Below are 18,727 nucleotides of genomic sequence, written 5' to 3'. Positions count from 1 at the left end.
TTTTTAAATGTACTCACCTATTAGAGAGACTGGAGTAGACCTGCTCATCATTTCAGCATAAAGGCACAATCTACAATTTGACCACACGTATGTTCACTTACTCGACAGCTGAAGAGTGAGCTGCAAAGACAAATCGATTTTCATAACAGGAAATAATTCAGATTAGAGGGCTGTTTTCTCCACTTGCTTGCAGCATACGTGGTATTAAATAGTCCCTATTCTAAAATGCTGATCACTTTGGGAGGAATTGCAGCTTCTGGTCTTGTATTTTGACCCTTTTGTTGACATCTGGAGCTCACAGAGTGCCTTCAGACCCCGCTGAGAGAAAACTTGTGTTAACTTGAAGACAGACTGGGGAGGAATCAGGAGTTTCACACACTTCATAGAGCAGATGTAACACTAATGGGACTCAATGGGGAAGCTTAAGATTAAAGGAAAGATTTGTCCCATCTCAGAGTCTTAATATGACTCATTGGTCTGAGAAAAAAATGAGGCACCTACAAATCAAAACCGTATAAATTGGAGTTACATCACTGCTTATTTCTGGTCTTTCACTTCTCATTTCTCATGTCACTCGGGCTCTCTGGGGAGTTTGTCGCGCATTAACACACACATCACCGGCGGCCATCGGAATGGGAAATTAACTCCCTGCTTGTTTTCCCTCTGGAGCGTCCTCATTTGCGTGTTTCCTGCCTCTGCTCGTGTCCGGATTTCCATACAGGTCAGTCCTGTGCTCCAGCCCTGGTTTGACTGTCAAACGAGGCGGCGGAGCTCCTTTTCTCCGCCCTGCGCATCCCGCATCCAGTCGCTACCAGAGAGGAGCGCAGGGGAGTGCCTTGCGCCGTGGACACGCACAGCCTCCTCCTCCTCCTCCTCCTCCTCTTCTTCTTCCTCTTCCTCTTGCACTGAAGCCGGACTCCTCTGCCGGGGAAACTCCACCGACTCTCAGCTGTTATTGTCGCTGTCTGCATCCTCCATCGGCCGCCTGCGCACCAAATCGACCCGCGGTCCTCTCCGGTAGGCCTGACGGTAAGAGCGGCTCTGTTTTTGCGGGTTTTTTTTTTTTTTTCCATCCACATGCGGCCACGATACATCTGCATTTGAAGTGATGTGTGTTGGTACGGCCATCTCCACTCGCTTTATGCTCCCACATATTGATGTTTGTGTCAAAAGAGACTTAATTTACTGTAAATGCGCCTTTATGAGCCCGAGATGCGGCTGATTGCTGAGTGATGGAGACTGGTGATGTCACTGTGGCACATTTGGGTGGTGTTATAATTAAATGATGAAGGCCTTTTTCATGGAACAGCTGGATGGATGCTGGTGGAGGAACCAAGGCAGCCGACCCATTCAGATCCATTAAAAAGATGAAGAGGATGAGAGGGGGGGGGGGAGGACGAGGAGGTTGGAGGGGGAAGGGAGAGACGGTTTCCAATTGGGAGGACTAAAGTGATCCATGGTCGGCCTGAACTCTCATGTGGGCGCTCTCTCTCTCTCTCTCTCTCTCTCTCTCTCTCTCTCTCTCTCTCTCTCTCTCTCTCTCTCTCTCTCTCTCTCTCTCTCTCTCTCTCTCTCTCTCTCTCTCTCTCTCTCTCTCTCTCTCTCTCTCTCTCTCTCTCTCTCTCTCTCTCTGCTGTAATGTGGCCTGTGACAGGGTGGGGCAGAATTTACAATAAGTAGAAATAAAAGGTGGCTTCTGCACTGTGTTGGATTCATCTTCCATATATATTTATATACATATAGATATATATATATCTTAAATATTTCTTTAAGAGATGTAAAAACAAAGTGCTTTTCCTCAGTCCTGTACTAGAAATACCTTGAGTATTTTGATGTGGAGCAACGTAACAGTTTTACTCCTCTACATATATCTGTCACTTACTAGTCATAATAAACATATACAGAAAGTCGCTCTAAGTCTAATTCAAAAGTCCTGCGATAAATCCCACTTTCACGAAGGTCAGGTTTTGTTGAATCTGATTTAAATGAGGCGTTGATTTAACGGTGTGGTCGTTTTGGAGGCAGTAGTTTGTCATGCTGTTGAACTGTACTGTGTTATACTGGCAGCGGTTTATATTATTTTGTCCGTATCATTCATATAAATGGCTAAATGTCTGTATACCACAAAACTGTATAGTCTCAAAGTAACGTTTGCTAAAAGCTACAGTGGCCAGCTATGAAATTACTAACCTGTTTATAACTTGAACTACATATCTATGACCTGATTTTACACATTTACATGTAAAATAAAGGGTTCTTACAGCTATTTAAGGGCACTTTTCAAGCACTTTAAGAAGGAACCTACACCAAAATAACATTTACAGGATTCCTTTGAGAACTATTGATTAATTTCCAGATAAATCTTTTGCTCAATAAAAAGGTTTTGATCAATCAACAGTGGTGTCATTAAGAGGAGTTTTAGCCTTTGAGAATATTTCTACATTGTGGTATTTCTACTTTTGTGTCAACAGCTTCTTAAATCACAGTTACAATATAAAAAAGCTAGGAACAAGAGAATGTCCTTCACTAGTAGAAATACTGATATTTAACCAGTTAAGATTGTTATCACAATAAGCTACACTTTGTCTTAAAGGGCCCACATGACCATCTTCATATGAATGTGTCATATTAACCACTTCCTGTGCAGATCAGTGCAGCTCTCCAGAGTGCCGACCATCTGGTCTTTATTTTATTTCCCTCAGATATTTTTATAAATCACAAATGAAAACAGAGCAGCGTGTCCCACCAAGGGCTCACAGGATGAGAAGAGAGGAAAACCAAAAATATTTCTGCTTCAAAGACTTTCCTCTATTGTTTTTTTTTTTCTCTTATTTTACTTTTTAAGGACTCTAAAAATATTCAAATAATGTGAAGAGAAAAACGAGTTAGTTGAACGAGTCACAACCAGAGCCGAAGGGCGGAAAGTCGACGTTATTGTAAGAAGTGCTGCTCTATTCTCGTCTTCCCAAAAGTAAAACATGATCAGATATCAACTCAAATCTCAACTGAGCTGTGACCGTTTTGCATTTACACTGAAGAATTCAGCAGTAAGAGGCTTGACTGCAGAACTGAGTGGCTCTTTTACAACAAAACATTTGCTTCATTTTGATTTCCACCCAAGTTTTAATGCAACATCTGTGTGTCTGAACTCTTAATCTGCTCGAGCTTCAATCTGTCCTGTGTTTTTCTTCTGTGTGTGGGTGAACAGCAGCAGCAGCACCATGGAGGAGTTAGACGTTCCACAGATGAGGAGAGAAGTGGAAAGCCTTCAGTATCAGCTGGCAATCAACAGAGAGAAATCCTCCATCACCGTCACTGAGTGAGTGTGTGCTGTCCACACACACACACACACACACACACACACACACACACACACACACACACACACACACACACACACACACACACACACACACACACACACACACACACACACACACACACACACACACACACACACACACACACACACACACACACACACACACACACACACACACACACACACACACACAAGCTCTCTTAAGTATGGAGTATCAGATTTGTGCTGACACTGGTTTTTTTTTTTTGTAGGCTGGTGAAGTGGATCGAGGGTTGTGTTTGTGAAGATCCATTTCTGAACCCTGAGCTGATGAGAGCTAACCCCTGGGTGGAGAAGGGCAAGTGTGTGATCCTCTAATGGTCACACACACACGCACACACACACACACACACATACACATACACACACACACACTAAAGAATCCTGCACTCCCACACTAAGTCACGCTGCACTAATTCATTTCCTCTCTCTCTCTCATTATTGCTATTATCATGTTTATTTATTGGGAGACTCCTGAATGCTTTTAATTTATGTGAAGACTACTGTGTGTGTGTGTGAGTGTACAGCACTGAGTAGCTTTCTAGAGGTTTGTTTTGACTGCTGAGAAATGTTCAACAACACGTTTTTATTGGCTCTTTACACTGTCAATCAAAATAAAGACTGTTTTGAATTTAACAGCTGGACTTGGGATTTATTCGGTTGTTTACATATGACACAGGACACAGCTGTGAATGAGGCATTTGTGTGTGTGTGTGTGTGTGTGTGTGTGTGTGTGTTTCGTGGGGTTACAATATTTCCCTGATGTAGACATTTCGTCTGACAGCGTTTGACATGCCCTCGTTGAACCGAAACCACACGTCACTGTTGCCCACTGCTGTTCCAATAGAAAGAACTGCACTCTTGTCACCTACAGAGAGAGGAAAAGAGCATTATGGGTATTTTTTTTAAAAGGTACTACAAGGTTAATAAAATAAAAAAAACAAGTTAAATAATTGCTTAATCTTGGGTCTTGTTTTTTTGGATTGGTCTTTACGATGTCAGAAATCACAATATTCCGAAATTTAATGTATTTCTTCAAATTGCTTGTTTTGTCTGGTACCTAAAGATATACAGTTTATTATAGAAGAGGACAAAAAACAACTAGTATTAATATTTTAGTATATCTGTAACGAGGCAGTCTACCATCTTAGCTTAAAGCCTAAACCATTACTTGATTATCAAAACTGCTTCTGATTAATCGATTGACGTCTAGTTTAATAATTTTAAGCGATTAAGTAAATTACATCTCTGCTGGGGATTTGCAGCTATCTTAAGTGATTAGAGCATCTGAATACCTTTGGTTTTTTTCACTGTTCAGACAACATAAGCAAATGAAAAAGACATCAGCTCGGGCTCTGGGAACTTGAAAGTAATCATTAACCGGAGCCGTATTTATAACACAAACTCTTCTCGCGTAACTGTGACTTTGATTTTGTCACGATGTCATGTTTCAGCTTTGGTGAAATGGGCCACAGGTAATCGACAAGATAATCAGGACACAGGATTTAGAGCTGTGCCTGTTTTAGTCCGCAGGACCCCGTCGTTGTTGCTGCTTTGACCTAAAAAAACAAACAAACTTGCAAGCAAAAGTGGAAACACTATTTTGAAAAAACATTTCCCCAGATGGCCATGTTGGAAAGGAGGGAACAAGCTACACAATTCTGTTCAGGACCTCTGTTCTCTATGCAAATGTGCTATTTTTGGTGTGGAACTACGATGCATTTGAACACAGCAGTCATGTTTGTTTCCAATGACACGAAGCTGCTGGCAGGCCAAAACCACAGAAACTACACGCAACAATTTTAATCGGTTTCTGGAGCTACAATGACTAAAGGATTTTAAAATAAATGTAGCAAACTAAGTACTTAAGGCAGTACTATACATTTCATTTACATAAATAATATCTGAAGATTGTTTAAACTATTAGCTGGTGTCGACATATAAGAGGGAGGCTGTAGGTCAGGCGTGGCGAGTTTTTTAAGTTGCTAATGGAAATATGATATTGGCAACACTATGATGAGGAAATGCAGGTGGCGATGCTGTTGACAGTCCAGATCTCCTGCCCACAGTGAGCCACAGGAGCTCTAAATTAGAAGCGTTACGTAAGACGCATCAGTAATCACCTCTGGTGTGTTTGGACCTGATGTGCCTTGAGGCATTTTTCCTTAAACAGCCCGTGTTCACACAAGGGATTGAATAAATGAAGCTGCGCTAACGTCACACAGTACCTGTGTCTGAAGATGACGCTCTCTGAGGTTTGGGGGCAACAGCTCGACCAAAGAAATCCACTTCCGGCTGCAGAGCACAAACACAGAGTGACGAGGAGGAAGAAGTTAATCAGGAAGTTTCTAACACGTTATCCTCAGAACAAGGTCAATAACAATGAACAAGCACATGAATACACACACACACACACACACACACACACACACACACACACACCATCTCTCATTAGCCTAATTTCCCAGTTTCACCATTAGGGATTGTGACCCAGTGGCTTTTCATTACCCTCATTTCTGCCCCCTAGAGGCTCACTCTCTCACTGAACTATTAAAGCACTGCAGCTCAGTCTGAGAGGCTCTGATGACGCTGGCTGCTCCTCTCTGGCTCCACCTACAGGCACCACCTAACACATACAACTGAGGGAACCTCAACACTGGTAGAAAGAGTGCTGCTTCCCAAAACAACTGAATACCGAGATAACCAAAAGAAGCACCAAATCTTTGCCAGTTATCAGATGCATAAATGCTCCCTGGAGACTCATCTTATAGTAACTTGCAGGAGCAGTTAAGATTGAAAACACTTTTTCTATTTAAAACGAATCAAGACGCCTTGAGCAGCAGCAAAGCAAACTGCCGCTGCAGGTTTCAATGTGTGAGCTACACAATGGACTGCTTTTATAAACCAAGGTACCTGTTCATTGTGATTTTTTTTCATGGCCCACTAATATCTGAGCCCCGTTTCCTTTGGAAAACACTGCTTTTGCTGTGTATTTACTGTATAGGCTGTGCTTTTAGTGGGTTGAGAGGTTCTTTTGTTTTCTTTTTGTGTTGGACACAAGATGTGTCCTACTTCACTGAGAAGTTGTTGACTTGTGTATGAGCACTGGAGGCTTCAGGTTTCCACATCAGTCATCTCCAGGAAATCAGTGAAAGTCAATGTAATGTCCTCCCAAGTGACAGAAGCGTTTGTGTTTGTCTCTCACCCTGGTCTCCACTGTGGTCTGTTTAACAATGTTCTCCAGCCTCTGCTGATGGTTCCTGGCTGGATTAGGACCGGCGCTCTTTTTTTCTTGCTCTTTCTGCATCACACAGACAAAGCACATTATAGATCCATTAGATAATTAACACAGACACATGGTGGCCTGACTGTCAACAGGCTGTACTGTATATAACAAGCCCACAGTCTGTTGTGTAGGATGTGCGTGTTGTGTATTTGTCTCACCACTGCAGGGTTTCGTTGCAGCATCAGTTGCTCGGATCGCCTCATCTTCTCTTGCTCCATCTCTCTGCTGATGGTTTGTTTGGCCTGATATGTCAGCTGACGGCGCGGCGGCAGGCCCGGAAACCTCACTACCTCCTCAACACGCCTGCAAACACACATGCCAAGTAAATAACTCTGCACAAACACATTCATAACAGCATGAGGTTGACACAGGGGTCAATTCTGTTAGTTGACAAACAAAAATCCAAAAAGCTTCCACTTTTGGTGCTACGGTTTATGTTTTTCAGAATAAAACCCAGAATCTGTCACTCTAAAACCTTAATCCTCTTACAGCTGATCTTCATTTCACACACACACACACACACACACACACACACACACACACACACACACACACACACACACACACACACACACACACACACACACACACACACACACACACACACACACACACACACACACACACACACACACACACACACACACACACACACACACACACACACACACAGGATGTCAGTAAACTCTGACTCAATACGTAATGAATCTAAATATAAGTACATATAAATAAGATAATACCAGTCTATATCACTGTGAGCTATTTAATGTAGAGTTATCACTATCTAAAAAATCAGTTCCGTTATCACCAAAACTTTAATGAAAAAGAAGATTGAAAGGCTCACTTCCCCCTTTAACATACCGGATTATACTCCATGCAGCTAATATTGAGTATTTTAACATCTGGCTAACACATTTATATCCGTTTACTTAATAGAGAGAACATTATTTATGATATCAAAATCAATCTTAAGATACTTATATTTAGCTGTCTTAGTGTTAGATTCATTTGATAGTGCTTTTACACTCCTAAAACAAATATTCAAGCAAATATAGGAGTGACTGCATTCACGTATTATCAGAAAACTGAGAATGTTTAGCGATAGACCAAAAGGTAGAAGCTCTGTGTTACAGCACTCAACGGTTATGGGTTTAAAATGTCTTTTGTTTCCAAAAGCAGAAGGATTTGTAATGAATGAGATGAATAGTCTTCATCTTTCCCGCCACCTCTTCCTTCTCACAGCGTCCAAAACCAGGCAACGTTAATAATTCTGCCACAGTCTGACCAATCGACAACAGTTTCCAAAAAAAAGGAGCAGTCCAACCGAATAATCCTGCTGGGACTGGGCGTATCTGCTGTCAGGAGCGTTTTTGTCTTTATCCGTTTGGTGTCAGACAGTGGTGTTGTGGTGAGCCAGAGAGGGCAGGTACAGGAAGGTGTAGATCAGCAGGAGCAGCAGTAGAGCTAAAACTACAGGCAGGCACCAGTCGTTGGTGACCAGCACTTCATCACAGCGAGCCTGCAGAAAGGAGCCCCCCTGGGCGTCTGGCTGCTCCTCAACCTGGGCCGGCATGGCTGGGATGCGGAGATGATTAATTATCTCATTCTACCAACCTTAGTAGTCACAAAAAATTAAGGTCCAAGATGAACAAAGGTCTCCCAAGTTGTAGTGTAGCTAAAGTTTCCTCTTGTTCCTTTTAGCTTTTGTCTTTTGTTTTAACAAGCCTCGATATTTCAGATTGCTTTCTCCAAAATGACCCCCTAATTTCACGGCTCTAATAACTCAAACCTCCTCTACCCATCCTGTCATCTGTTCGTCCATCCACCTGTAACCTTGCAGTGAGATTTGCTAATCTGATCCCAGACCACTACCATCATACACACACCAGGTGTTAAAGGGATTACTCTCTAAGCCTCAATGCAGAGAACCACAGCGTGGACAAGAGCAGTGACCTTCAACATCCCAGAAACACACATCAGCTCTGCATGGGTCCACATGCAGCACACAGTTGAGTGAAGGTGGATGTGTGTGTGTGTGTACTCACGGCTCCAGCAGGTATGTGTATTGTCCCTCGGGCGTGCGGTCCTGCCTGTATGAGAGGTTGTATGCCAGCATGGTGTTGATCAGCTCTCGCATCTGCTCCTTCTCTCTGCTGCTGAAAAGCTGTGGATTCACCTGGAAGAAACACACAATGGGATGAGCCACAGCAACTGAAATTTTTACCAGCATTACGTGCAAAGCATTTCACTTTGGCCGCCATTTTTCTTATGAGGCCGCACCTGTACCACCTTCTAACCTTGAGAGCACACACAGTGAGGCCGAGACTACTGTGAGCTTCAGTACAAGTCTTATCAAACTTTAAAAATGTCAAACCACAATACATTAAATATCATCTCTTAATCCTGTTTACACATGTTGTGATGTGAGAAACTGTGATTAAAATAATTTTTTGTTTTTTGTTGTTTTGTTAATTTTATACTGCATTAAAAATTGTATGGCGTTTGTTTTCTGGTTTGTTTGTTGTAATACTTTACCCACACTTAACAATTAATCACAAACTTTTTGTGGTAGTAGGTGAGATATAACCCTCATTGTGGCTTCTGTGGCCTCCAATAACATTTAAAGCAATCCCAAACAATTGTGCCACAAGGAAGATTACAATTTATTATATTGTTATTTTTTTTGTCGACGCGGTCACAGGTAATTAATACCTGTGACAGTGTTGACAAAATAATAAGGTTAATTACTGAGGTTGTGGTTAGTGGTGGTGCACTGAACTGCATTATGTTCAAATGTGTTTCTAATATTCTTCCCTCCTCATGTTTGTAATTCAAAAGCAATGCAGTCAAAACTTTTATTATCTTTGTAAATGTAAAACATATGGCTGAGCTGTTGTATTGGACGGCTTTAGATGTTACGATGTACCTTATAAAGTGGCCAAGTGAGTGTATATCCTATTCAATGTAGCACCATGGAAAAATAACATTAGCATGGCTCTGTCTTATTCCCTTCTCTTTAAAAGTTTAAGCTAACACTGAAATCACATAACGTCCTGTGGATTTTCTCTCAGGTCAATAAGGCATAAATAGATGCAGATACACACACACACACACACACGCATCACATATGCTTTTACATACAGGGCGTAGTTTGGGACAGATGATGTCTAGGAGCAGTGTGAGAATATCGAGGGTCAGGTTGAGCGAGCTGATCCTTGTTCTGAAGCATGCTGGGATGTCGGCCAACATGGTGGACAAAGCGTTCCTGCTGCTCAGGAGCCGGGAGGAGGCCTGGAGAGGAGACAGTGATGACTCAGGGATGATCAGGGATCTCATGTTGTTATTTATCTACACTTCCTGCCTAAAATATCTCATTTATATGTTTTTTTTCCTTCTTTCATCATTCTGCTACACGATGGTGTTGACTTGTACCTCGTGCTGGCTGTGGGGATAGCTGAGGCGGGGCACGTGTGTGTGGGCAAACAGGAAGTGGAATGTGACAGACAGGAAGGGCAGGTATCTCATCAGGGTGAAGTTCTGCCCATGAAGAATCACTTGGTTCAGTCTGTCTGAGAACGACATCCACTCCAGAGCCTCACACACACTCTGCAGGTTGGGGTCCCTCACACGCATGGACAGATAATTATCATACAGACCCTGAGGAGAAGACACAGATTTAGATGAGGATAACTTCTTTCTAATGCTAGTGAAGCATGGGGCAGTGTTTTCTTTGTGTTACAAATATCGGGATGTATGATCATTACCTGAGAAACCTTTTCATACTCTCCACTGGATGAAGCCAAGTGTAGAATGTGCTGAAACCTCTGTGCTCCATGTCCTGAACCTGGCGCCTCGTCAAACCCCTCACCAACACGTTTCCTGAAAGCACAAATTTGAAGGTTTAGTCAACATCTGGTTAGTTAGGACCTAAGAAGAAGAAGAGAGGAAACAGATGATAATAATGTATGTAATGTATAGATAAGATCATGTCACCTTCGATTTGAAGGCGTGACAAGATTAAATTTACCACGTGCTAACCGTCTTCACACTCATTCATTTATGCTCACAGATCAAAGTACAACATTAAACAGAAAGGACAGACTTGTAAGTATTTAAGTCTTGACTGTTCACCTAAGATTAAATTTAAGACTTTTAAAGGACTTTTTTTTAGAATGGAACTTAATAAAAGTCTCACAATTGTACCTGTGTGACAAAAAAAATGGGCTGAATCATGTGAAAAAAAAATCATTTTGTTCAGATTGATTGTTCAGCAGAAAATAGATGGATGGATCGAAATTAAAACTGAAAAATAACCAATTAATTTAAAGGTCACATATTTTGCATTAGGTCAGACCTGCAGTTACCATTTCACTTTCAATTTCCTTGCTGGTGTCCACAGTAAACTTAAAAAACAGTAACAGATCGCACAGAACAATGCAGGAACTCTGACCACTGCTTTGTAGTAGGAGCACAACAGAGCGCAAACCTCTGTGTCTTCTGCAGAACCTTTGCCTCATTTCAACATTTTTAACTAAACTTGAACACCCAGTCGCCTACGGTGACTGATTCTGAAGAGACCTCAGCAAAACATTTATAAATTTCATGAAAATCTCCGACAGCACATAGTGTACCGTTTTGTACGCTGTAACTGGAAAACCGCCTGCCACAGATGGAACAAGCCTTTGTTCTGGTCTTTCTGCCCAACAGAGACACACTGGATGGTTTTGGCGTCCAACTGCTTGTGGCCACGACTGTGGAGGAACTGACAAGAAGAAATGTTGTGATACAACTACACTCTATACTACTGAACTGCTCATGCAACACAGACCTTCCTTCAGAGTGCAGCCACCCACCTGTAGTGTGTTGATGCAAGACCTGATATCGTTGTCAGTCTTCTCACACAGTGACATCAGTGAGCCCGTGTCTGCCTTCATACCCTGCCGGAGGGAAATCTGCAAACAGAAACTCAAGGTAAACATGGATTGCCGGCGCGTTCTTTTGTGTAATCCTGTGATTGTGTTTGTGCATGTGTGCGTGTGTATGTGGTGACCTCTGACAGTCTCTGTGTGAGGCGAGAGGGCTGAGTCTGGGGAAAAACCAGGAGGAAGGACTGCTGCCTGAGAGGCCTGAGAGCTGGAACATAACTACATGGAAAGAGGTAATCAAAGAAAACTCAAAATTAGCAATTATCAATTCAAATACTGCTGCAACAATAGTGTATTTATATCTATAATCTATTGGAAGCTGCTCTTAAACACCACAGGCTCTCTTACAGGTCATTACAGATGCAGATGATTGGCCGAAGCAGGATGGACTCCTTCTTTTTTTTCTTCTTCACAGTCTCTGTACCAGCTTCACCGCCGTGTCCATCTTTCCTGTTCAGAGTTGCCAACAGAACGTTGATGGCAGCCTGTTAAACACCACAGATGAAGAAAAAAAACCCCAAACATTTATAATGAAGATTAAAGGAGCACATTAACACCACAATCATGGATATTTTGCAATTTTTGTGTCCAGATCATACCGCAGGTGCTCCATCGATCTCATCAATAATGAGGCAGTTCGGCTTCTCACTGGCTCCTAAAACGGATTTCATCTGTGTTGCTGTGTCGATGCGTTTCTGAAACACCTCTGCACTGCGATCATCACTGCACAAACATCAACAGTATCACTGAGGTCACCACAGGGAGTCTCTTGTAAATCAATTTTTTTTCATTTTTCCTACAAATTTTTTATACAGCAGAATAATAAGTTTTAATTTGATTTGTCTAACCTGGCATTGATTTCCACCACATTGTACCCAGCATGCTTTGCGATGATATGAGCCAAGGTGGTCTTCCCCAAACCTGGCGGACCAGACAACAACGCCACCTGGAGAAACACCAAAATAAATTACATCTTATAGAACAACTACAGGTCATTAAATTGAGATTGTACTGACATGAGCATGCAGGGGTGTTTACCTTGAATTTGGGTCGTTTGTACTGGTCCAGTTCAGCCTCCAGCAGCTCCTCGGTCACCTCAATCTTAGTTTTGAAACGATTTGTATTCTGATTGGCTTGATTTGGTTTGAACGAGCTCTGGTTGGGAGCCTGTCTGTCAGGACGGGCAGGGCGGGACTTCCTCTCTCTTCCAAACACAACAGTGTCCCAAAGCTTCAACCACTTGAGCAGACAGCGGTTGGTAAACTACAATGAAACAGTCACACACGCGTGGCGTCAGTGAACGATACTTGGGCCATTCATTCAAAGAGAGCATGTGCACAAACACGGACGTTAAAATCAAACAGAAAGGCTAAACATTGATTACGTCATCACTGAGAAGCTCTGTGTAGTGTCGGGGAGAGAATCTGTCCACCCAGAGTCGGGAAGTTCGGCCCTCTGTGTCTTCAGTATCGTCCTCCCCTTCATCTTCTCTGTTTTCGCCCACACCAAACACATCGTTTACATTGCTAGAAAGGGACACAAATTCAAACAAACAAATGAATTGGAATCCTTGTACAAAATGTAATCACTGTGTGAGGGAGACAGACGGTGAGTTACCTGGCCAGCAGCTGTGTAAGACGCTGAGATTCCTCCACAACCTGAAGGTGACGCTGCACGATTTCAAAAGAAAGAGATCAAATTTGAAAATTTCAACAGCCTCAGAGTTCACTTTTGCACACAAAGTATGTGCACCTGCAGACACACTCCTTTTTTTATTGTATAAAAAAGTTATTTTTAAAACACAGGGTCTGAAATACATCCCACAAATACATCCTGGTTTCAGCTGAAAGGGTATCATTGATATATTTTCTTTCAGTGTTGATTTTATTAGATTAAAACATCAATTTTTCTAACTAATGAATGCATGCCTTACAATTTGGTGAACAGGCATTTACAGTCAGGGCCCCTAAGCTCTGAAAGTCCCTGCCCATGGATCTGAGGTTTGTAAAATCTGTGACATCTCTTAAACCACTTCTTAAAACTCGTCTTTTTAAAAAAAGCCTTTTCATTAATACTGCCAACACTCTGTTTTTCCCCCCAATGTGTCTTGTTAGTTTTATTATTACTGTAACTGTACTTATCTCCATCATTGTGTATTTTAGTCTTTCATTTTGTTTTTATTTTAAGGGTCTGAGTTGATTCATCTAATGTCCTGAACTGCTTTCAACTATGTAAAGTGCTACATAAATAAAGTTCATTACTACAATTTCGATTTCTTGGCTTCTATTATGTACAAATATTAAACATTTGCTCATTACAAGACAACATATAACAATGCTGTTTTTGGCTGCAGATACAAATTAAATGGTTGCATTATTCTTTGTGTTTGTTTAATCATCCGAATGTTTGGAGTTGAGAAAATGGATTAAACTCATGTGATGTCAGTGTGGATACGTGCAGGCTACTTGGCAGATTATACACAAACAACAGGCGCCTGTCGCTCACCCTCTCTGCCTCTTGCTCTCTCAACACGCCTATTGGTACTGCCAGTAGCCCCAGTGCACCCAGGGAGTTTGGCACAATTCTGCAGTCCACCACCTGGAGACACACAAATGTAAAGAAATACAGAAATATGACCTCTATAGGCACTGAACACCTTCCAAAATGTTTGTGTAACTTTCAGCATCAGAGATGAAAAACTGCTGAGGAGTTTAACCTTAGTCCCTGTGTCCTCTTTTTGTCTGAGGTAGACCCGAGTCCCCGATGAGTCGGTCACGCTGATGTACTCTCCCTCTAAAGGAGGCCGCCGCAGCGCATGCAGTGATGTGAGCGCCGCTGTGGGAGGTCGCATAGGCGTCTCTGGGATTGAGGCAAAGCCGCTGATATCCAGCACGGCTGGGGTAGACCTAAAACAGAAAACATGTTAAAGAGTCTGTTGTGCTGCGTATCCAAGGCTGCAATTAACAATTATTTGTAATTTATTGCTTTTTTACCAAAACAAATCTGACCTTTTAATCTATTAAATGTAAATAATGGTATATGTTCGTCACATATAGTTAATGTCAGGTCTTTAAATTCCTACTTCTTTTTCTGAGCAACACACAAAAATGGCAATAATCATAATCAGGTAAAGCAGAAAAACAACCAATTCTCTGATTTGACAGGTTGCAATTAGCAAATGTTTGCCATTTTCACTTACTTTATACTTTGAATTATCAATCTAATTACCAACACTGTCATCAATTGATTTTCTGTCTATCAAATGATTAACTGATTGGATCATTCAAGGATAAAAAAAACAATTGTGTATCCTGTCGCCCTCATTCTCTCTGCCACTGTTTGTTTTTTCGATATTACCAATCTTCACCATGCATCCCTCCTACCTGAGCACAGGAGAGGCTTCATACTGCTCCGGAGAGGACGGCGGAGTGATATCATCACTCTGCGACGGGGCTTTGCTCTCTTGTGTCTCCAGTGAGTTGAAGAGTCGCTTGACCACTCCTCCGTCGTACCTCTGCCGCTTCGCCTTTGGGGCTGCAAAGACAAAGTCAAAATACAAGCTCACGACCCGAAACAAACACAACAAGGACAAACTGTGGTCTGAGGATGAACTCACAGGTGGACTTATCCAGCAGGTGCTCTATGTCGGAGGTGGCGTCTCCAGGACCCTGTTTCTGACGCTTCCCCGGCTTGGAGGATTCATCTGGCCATTCCAGCAAAGACAAATTAATATTAGACAACTATTGAACTTTTTAAATACCCATTAATCTTTAAGTCATTTGTCAAACAAAAGTGACAAATATTCACTGAATTCAAGTCCTCGTGAGGTTTTGCTGCTGTGACGTTTCATAAATTAAGGACGTTTGGGTTTTGTACTAATAGTCAGGAAAAAAGTAGTTATTTATCTCACTTTGGGCTGAATAATTTAATATACAAGTACATAACAGAGATTAATCACTATTATATTTCACATATCGTACAAATAGGCCTGGGCATTTCTTTTGCAGTCTACTTTGCTAACTTTACTTGCTCACCCTCCATCTCAGCCAACACTTCCAGCTCGTCGGCGAACTGGTCCTCGAAGTCATCCTCGAAGAGTTCGTCATATTCGTCCATGTCGGCGTGAACAGGTACACAATACGACCAGAGACACGGAGAGACTGCTAATGTATTTAGTCTAAAGACAAACACATAAATATTCCCTTCGCTACTTCAGTGGCCAATTCTGACTGAGCAGGTTTCCCGGCAATTTTTTTGTTGTGATGTATTACTTCCGGGTAATGCGAAATCTCCGTCCTCTGATTGGTTATTGAGACTTTTCACAGTTCCCATCATGCACCACGAACACCAAATTAAAAAGTTTGGCCTCATGGTGGCGCCAGACATAAGACCATATCTACATATTAATAATAAAGGTATAAAATGATAACTTTATTTTATGTAATCCTCATCATCACACGTTGACAAGATAATTTACCTCGAATTGTACATGATTTTTATTTTTCCTTTTTATTTATAGCCATAAACATTCCTCTCTTCTCAATTAAATTTTAATGATGCCATTGTTATGTCTTTACTTGCCAGGCTTGGCTCTAAATGTGCATATTTGTGTACTGAATTTGCTCAACTTTAAAAGTTGCCCCACTGACATTTAATGACTGACTCAGTGGACTTAAGTATTTGTGTTAAATATCCAAGAAGTTAACAAGTTTTAAATGTTGGGTGGTTTTGGTAACCCAATAAAATTCCATTAATTTTAAGTAGTTTGGAAAACTTGTATGTCTTGTCCATCTAAAAAGATTTCCTCAAACTGGCACTTTATCATTATTCACCGTACAGTCTGTCTCACTGCTGTTCAGACTGAAGGAAACTAGGTAAAGTTCATAACTAAAACTCAGTAACCACTGTACAGTGTGGAGTATTCCCTCAAATTTTTAACATAATCATATTATATGTGTGTGTGTGTGTGTGTATATATACAGTATATTTACATTTAAAAATATATATAAATATATATAGACATATATGATACAAATATACATTATATGTTCAAAATTTTTACATTGCAAATTAAATATATGTAACATAACATTCCTTTCTTGAATTGCTCTAAATATAATGTAGTTTCTATAAAGTTTTTACTGCACACAAAATCTTTGATCATTTTAAGCTTTTTCCTTTTTTTCTGTGTGTGCGTATGTGTGTGTGAGTGAGAGATTAATGATGATGTGTGTGACGTCAGGGTGTCTCTGTCGCCGCCATCTGCTCCCTATAGCAGACAAACACTGGCCAGCAGTTTGTGTGTGACACTGAGTTAATTCTACATCAGGTAGCACAAAAGCAAACTCACTCAGCTTTCTTCATCTCGTCCTCTCGGACTTCTCGTCCTCTCACGTAGTCGGATCAGTAAAAATGTCCTGATGTGTTTTTTTTGTTTGTTTCTTTGTTTTCTTTCTTTTACAATATATTTAGTCTGTAAAAAATATGGTTAAATATGTGAAAAAACAATATAATAAAACTATATGCTAACTTGCAGGTGATTTAAAAGTCAAATAACTATTAGGAGGTTTCTATTTTAGAGTGAAAGAGTGAAATTACCCTTAAAATATACACACGCAAAGAAAGTCCACATAAAGAGATTTCATCAAACTGGGGTTTAAAAGTGTTTCACAGACTTAAACCTCAGCCAGATGGACACCCTTGTACACTCTCTATGGCTCTATGTTCCAGCTGTTAAGACTCTTTGGGATGTAGTCACACTCTCAAAGATCCTGAACGAGGATGCAGCTCTGAGTCCTGCTGTATGCTTGCTGGTCATCCAGCCCAGTGACATTCATTGTGCACAAAAACTGGTAGCATTTGCATGCCTTACAACAAAATGCATGATTCTTACAAACTGAAAAGTTAGAAAACCCAATAGCTTTAGTTTAAAAAGATGGATGGAAGACTTTCTGTGTCTTTTAAGCATAGAAGATGGTGCATTGTCTCTGTTATATCATATGTCTTTATCACATAACATTCCTGGACTCTCCCCCTGCTCTCTGTAACATAACAAAGTCAATATTGGACCAACAGCATTCACTCCTGGTCTCAACCATCTTATATCTTCCCTTTAACGTAAATCTTTACATAAATAGCAATCATAATTATAATGATTAAATAAATGAGTTTAAAGAATATCCATGTGTTGGAGTAAATGGTGTTGATGTGAGACTGTGTGCATGTGTACCTAATGACTGTGTGTTAGAAACACATGCATAAAATAATTGAATGCTGGAACCAGGTTTTCTCCAGGTTTATTTTGTCTGTACTATAGTCATGTCTTCATATTGTCCTTTTATGATGTTTGTTTGTCATGGAAAAAAAACAAAATCTCATAATAATTGGTCATAATTTCAGTGTGGCTGCTGTGACACGTCCACCATGTGAAGAAACCAGAAAACATGATCAAACATCTATCACTTGCAGTAAAATACAGCAAATCAGGCTCATTTTTTAAAGAGGGAATCATAACACTGATCCAAAAGTATCAAAGAATATGTACAGTAAGATTATGTGGTAGGATTTTATCCCAAAATAGTATTTTTGTTAGTTGGTAATTCAAAACCACAAATGGATCTATCCTCAACTGTTCAATAAATATGTTAATAAAACTGTTAAAACTGTTAATGAATAATGAAGAATGAAGACTTAGATTCCTTCCTAAAAGTTACTGAATGAAGCCCATCTCTGTGTCTCTCTTACACACTTTCACTCCATCTACTTAGCACTTAACCAGCCGATGTTTGTGTGTTAAGACGCTAATGATTATAAACTTGTCATCGCCAATGATTGACCATCTGTGTGTGTGTGTGTGTGTGTGTGTGTGTGTGTGTGTGTGTGTGTGTGTGCATCAGCATGGACTCTGGTCCACATGAGCATCTGCTGTACAGCGCCGGTCAGCCACACCATGCACTCCATTATCCCCCAGCACAGCGTGTGTGTCAGCGCTGCAGGTGCCACATTAAGGTGATGTGTTTAATCATCAATTCAACCAAGGGACTGCCCTCTTCACACGTACACAAAACACTCCGTCTCAGGCTTTCTGTAACAGCTTGTAGTTCAGCCAAGAAGGGACTTTTATCAAGGGCTGCACTGTGTGTTTGACTGTGTGTG

At 41.1% G+C, this 18,727-nt stretch overlaps 2 protein-coding genes across 3 annotated transcripts; one reads left to right on the top strand and one right to left on the bottom strand.

Annotated features, from left to right (window-relative positions):
* The first annotated feature begins 876 nt into the window (after nt 1-876).
* Nucleotides 877-3,997, top strand: gng13a (guanine nucleotide binding protein (G protein), gamma 13a). Of its 2 annotated transcripts, none has more exons than XM_070827699.1 (3): nt 877-1,029; nt 3,212-3,319; nt 3,574-3,997. In XM_070827699.1, exons 2-3 carry the CDS (start codon nt 3,222-3,224, stop codon nt 3,677-3,679), a joined length of 204 nt encoding a protein of 67 aa, XP_070683800.1. In that variant the 5' UTR covers nt 877-1,029; nt 3,212-3,221; the 3' UTR covers nt 3,680-3,997. The 2 variants fall into 2 exon arrangements, with proteins under 2 accessions (XP_070683800.1, XP_070683799.1); XM_070827698.1 differs by having other exon boundaries at nt 3,209-3,319.
* chtf18 (CTF18, chromosome transmission fidelity factor 18 homolog (S. cerevisiae)) lies at nt 3,991-15,768 on the bottom strand. Its single transcript, XM_070827697.1, has 22 exons — nt 15,607-15,768; nt 15,189-15,275; nt 14,956-15,106; nt 14,289-14,478; nt 14,078-14,170; nt 13,190-13,242; nt 12,957-13,098; nt 12,611-12,835; nt 12,421-12,518; nt 12,172-12,295; nt 11,921-12,057; nt 11,698-11,791; nt 11,501-11,599; nt 11,279-11,409; nt 10,412-10,526; nt 10,080-10,304; nt 9,789-9,938; nt 8,693-8,823; nt 6,806-6,950; nt 6,567-6,662; nt 5,590-5,656; nt 3,991-4,229 (listed from the first exon to the last, which is right to left on the bottom strand). The coding sequence occupies exons 1-22, from the start codon at nt 15,686-15,688 to the stop codon at nt 4,108-4,110; spliced, it is 2,757 nt and encodes a 918-aa protein (XP_070683798.1). The 5' UTR covers nt 15,689-15,768; the 3' UTR covers nt 3,991-4,107.
* Between the last annotated feature and the right edge of the window lie 2,959 nt (nt 15,769-18,727).

The sequence above is a fragment of the Pempheris klunzingeri genome, chromosome 3 (genome assembly GCF_042242105.1).
Source record: "Pempheris klunzingeri isolate RE-2024b chromosome 3, fPemKlu1.hap1, whole genome shotgun sequence".
NCBI classification, from domain to species: Eukaryota; Metazoa; Chordata; class Actinopteri; order Acropomatiformes; family Pempheridae; genus Pempheris; species Pempheris klunzingeri.
This window is presented reverse-complemented; position numbering and strand designations above follow the sequence as displayed.

Bases quoted from the DNA above. Each gene is read 5' to 3' on its own strand.
- gng13a (XM_070827699.1), top strand. From the start codon at position 3,222: ATGGAGGAGTTAGACGTTCCACAGATGAGGAGAGAAGTGGAAAGCCTT. The intron at 3,320-3,573 runs GTGAGTGTGTGC...TTTTTTTTGTAG, and splicing joins TCCTCCATCACCGTCACTGA to GCTGGTGAAGTGGATCGAGG.
- chtf18 (XM_070827697.1), bottom strand. From the start codon at position 15,688: ATGGACGAATATGACGAACTCTTCGAGGATGACTTCGAGGACCAGTTC. The intron at 8,824-9,788 runs GTATGTAAAAGC...TGTTTCTTCCAG, and splicing joins TCTGTCCCAAACTACGCCCT to GTGAATCCACAGCTTTTCAG. The intron at 6,663-6,805 runs GTGAGACAAATA...TGTGTGATGCAG, and splicing joins TGCAACGAAACCCTGCAGTG to AAAGAGCAAGAAAAAAAGAG.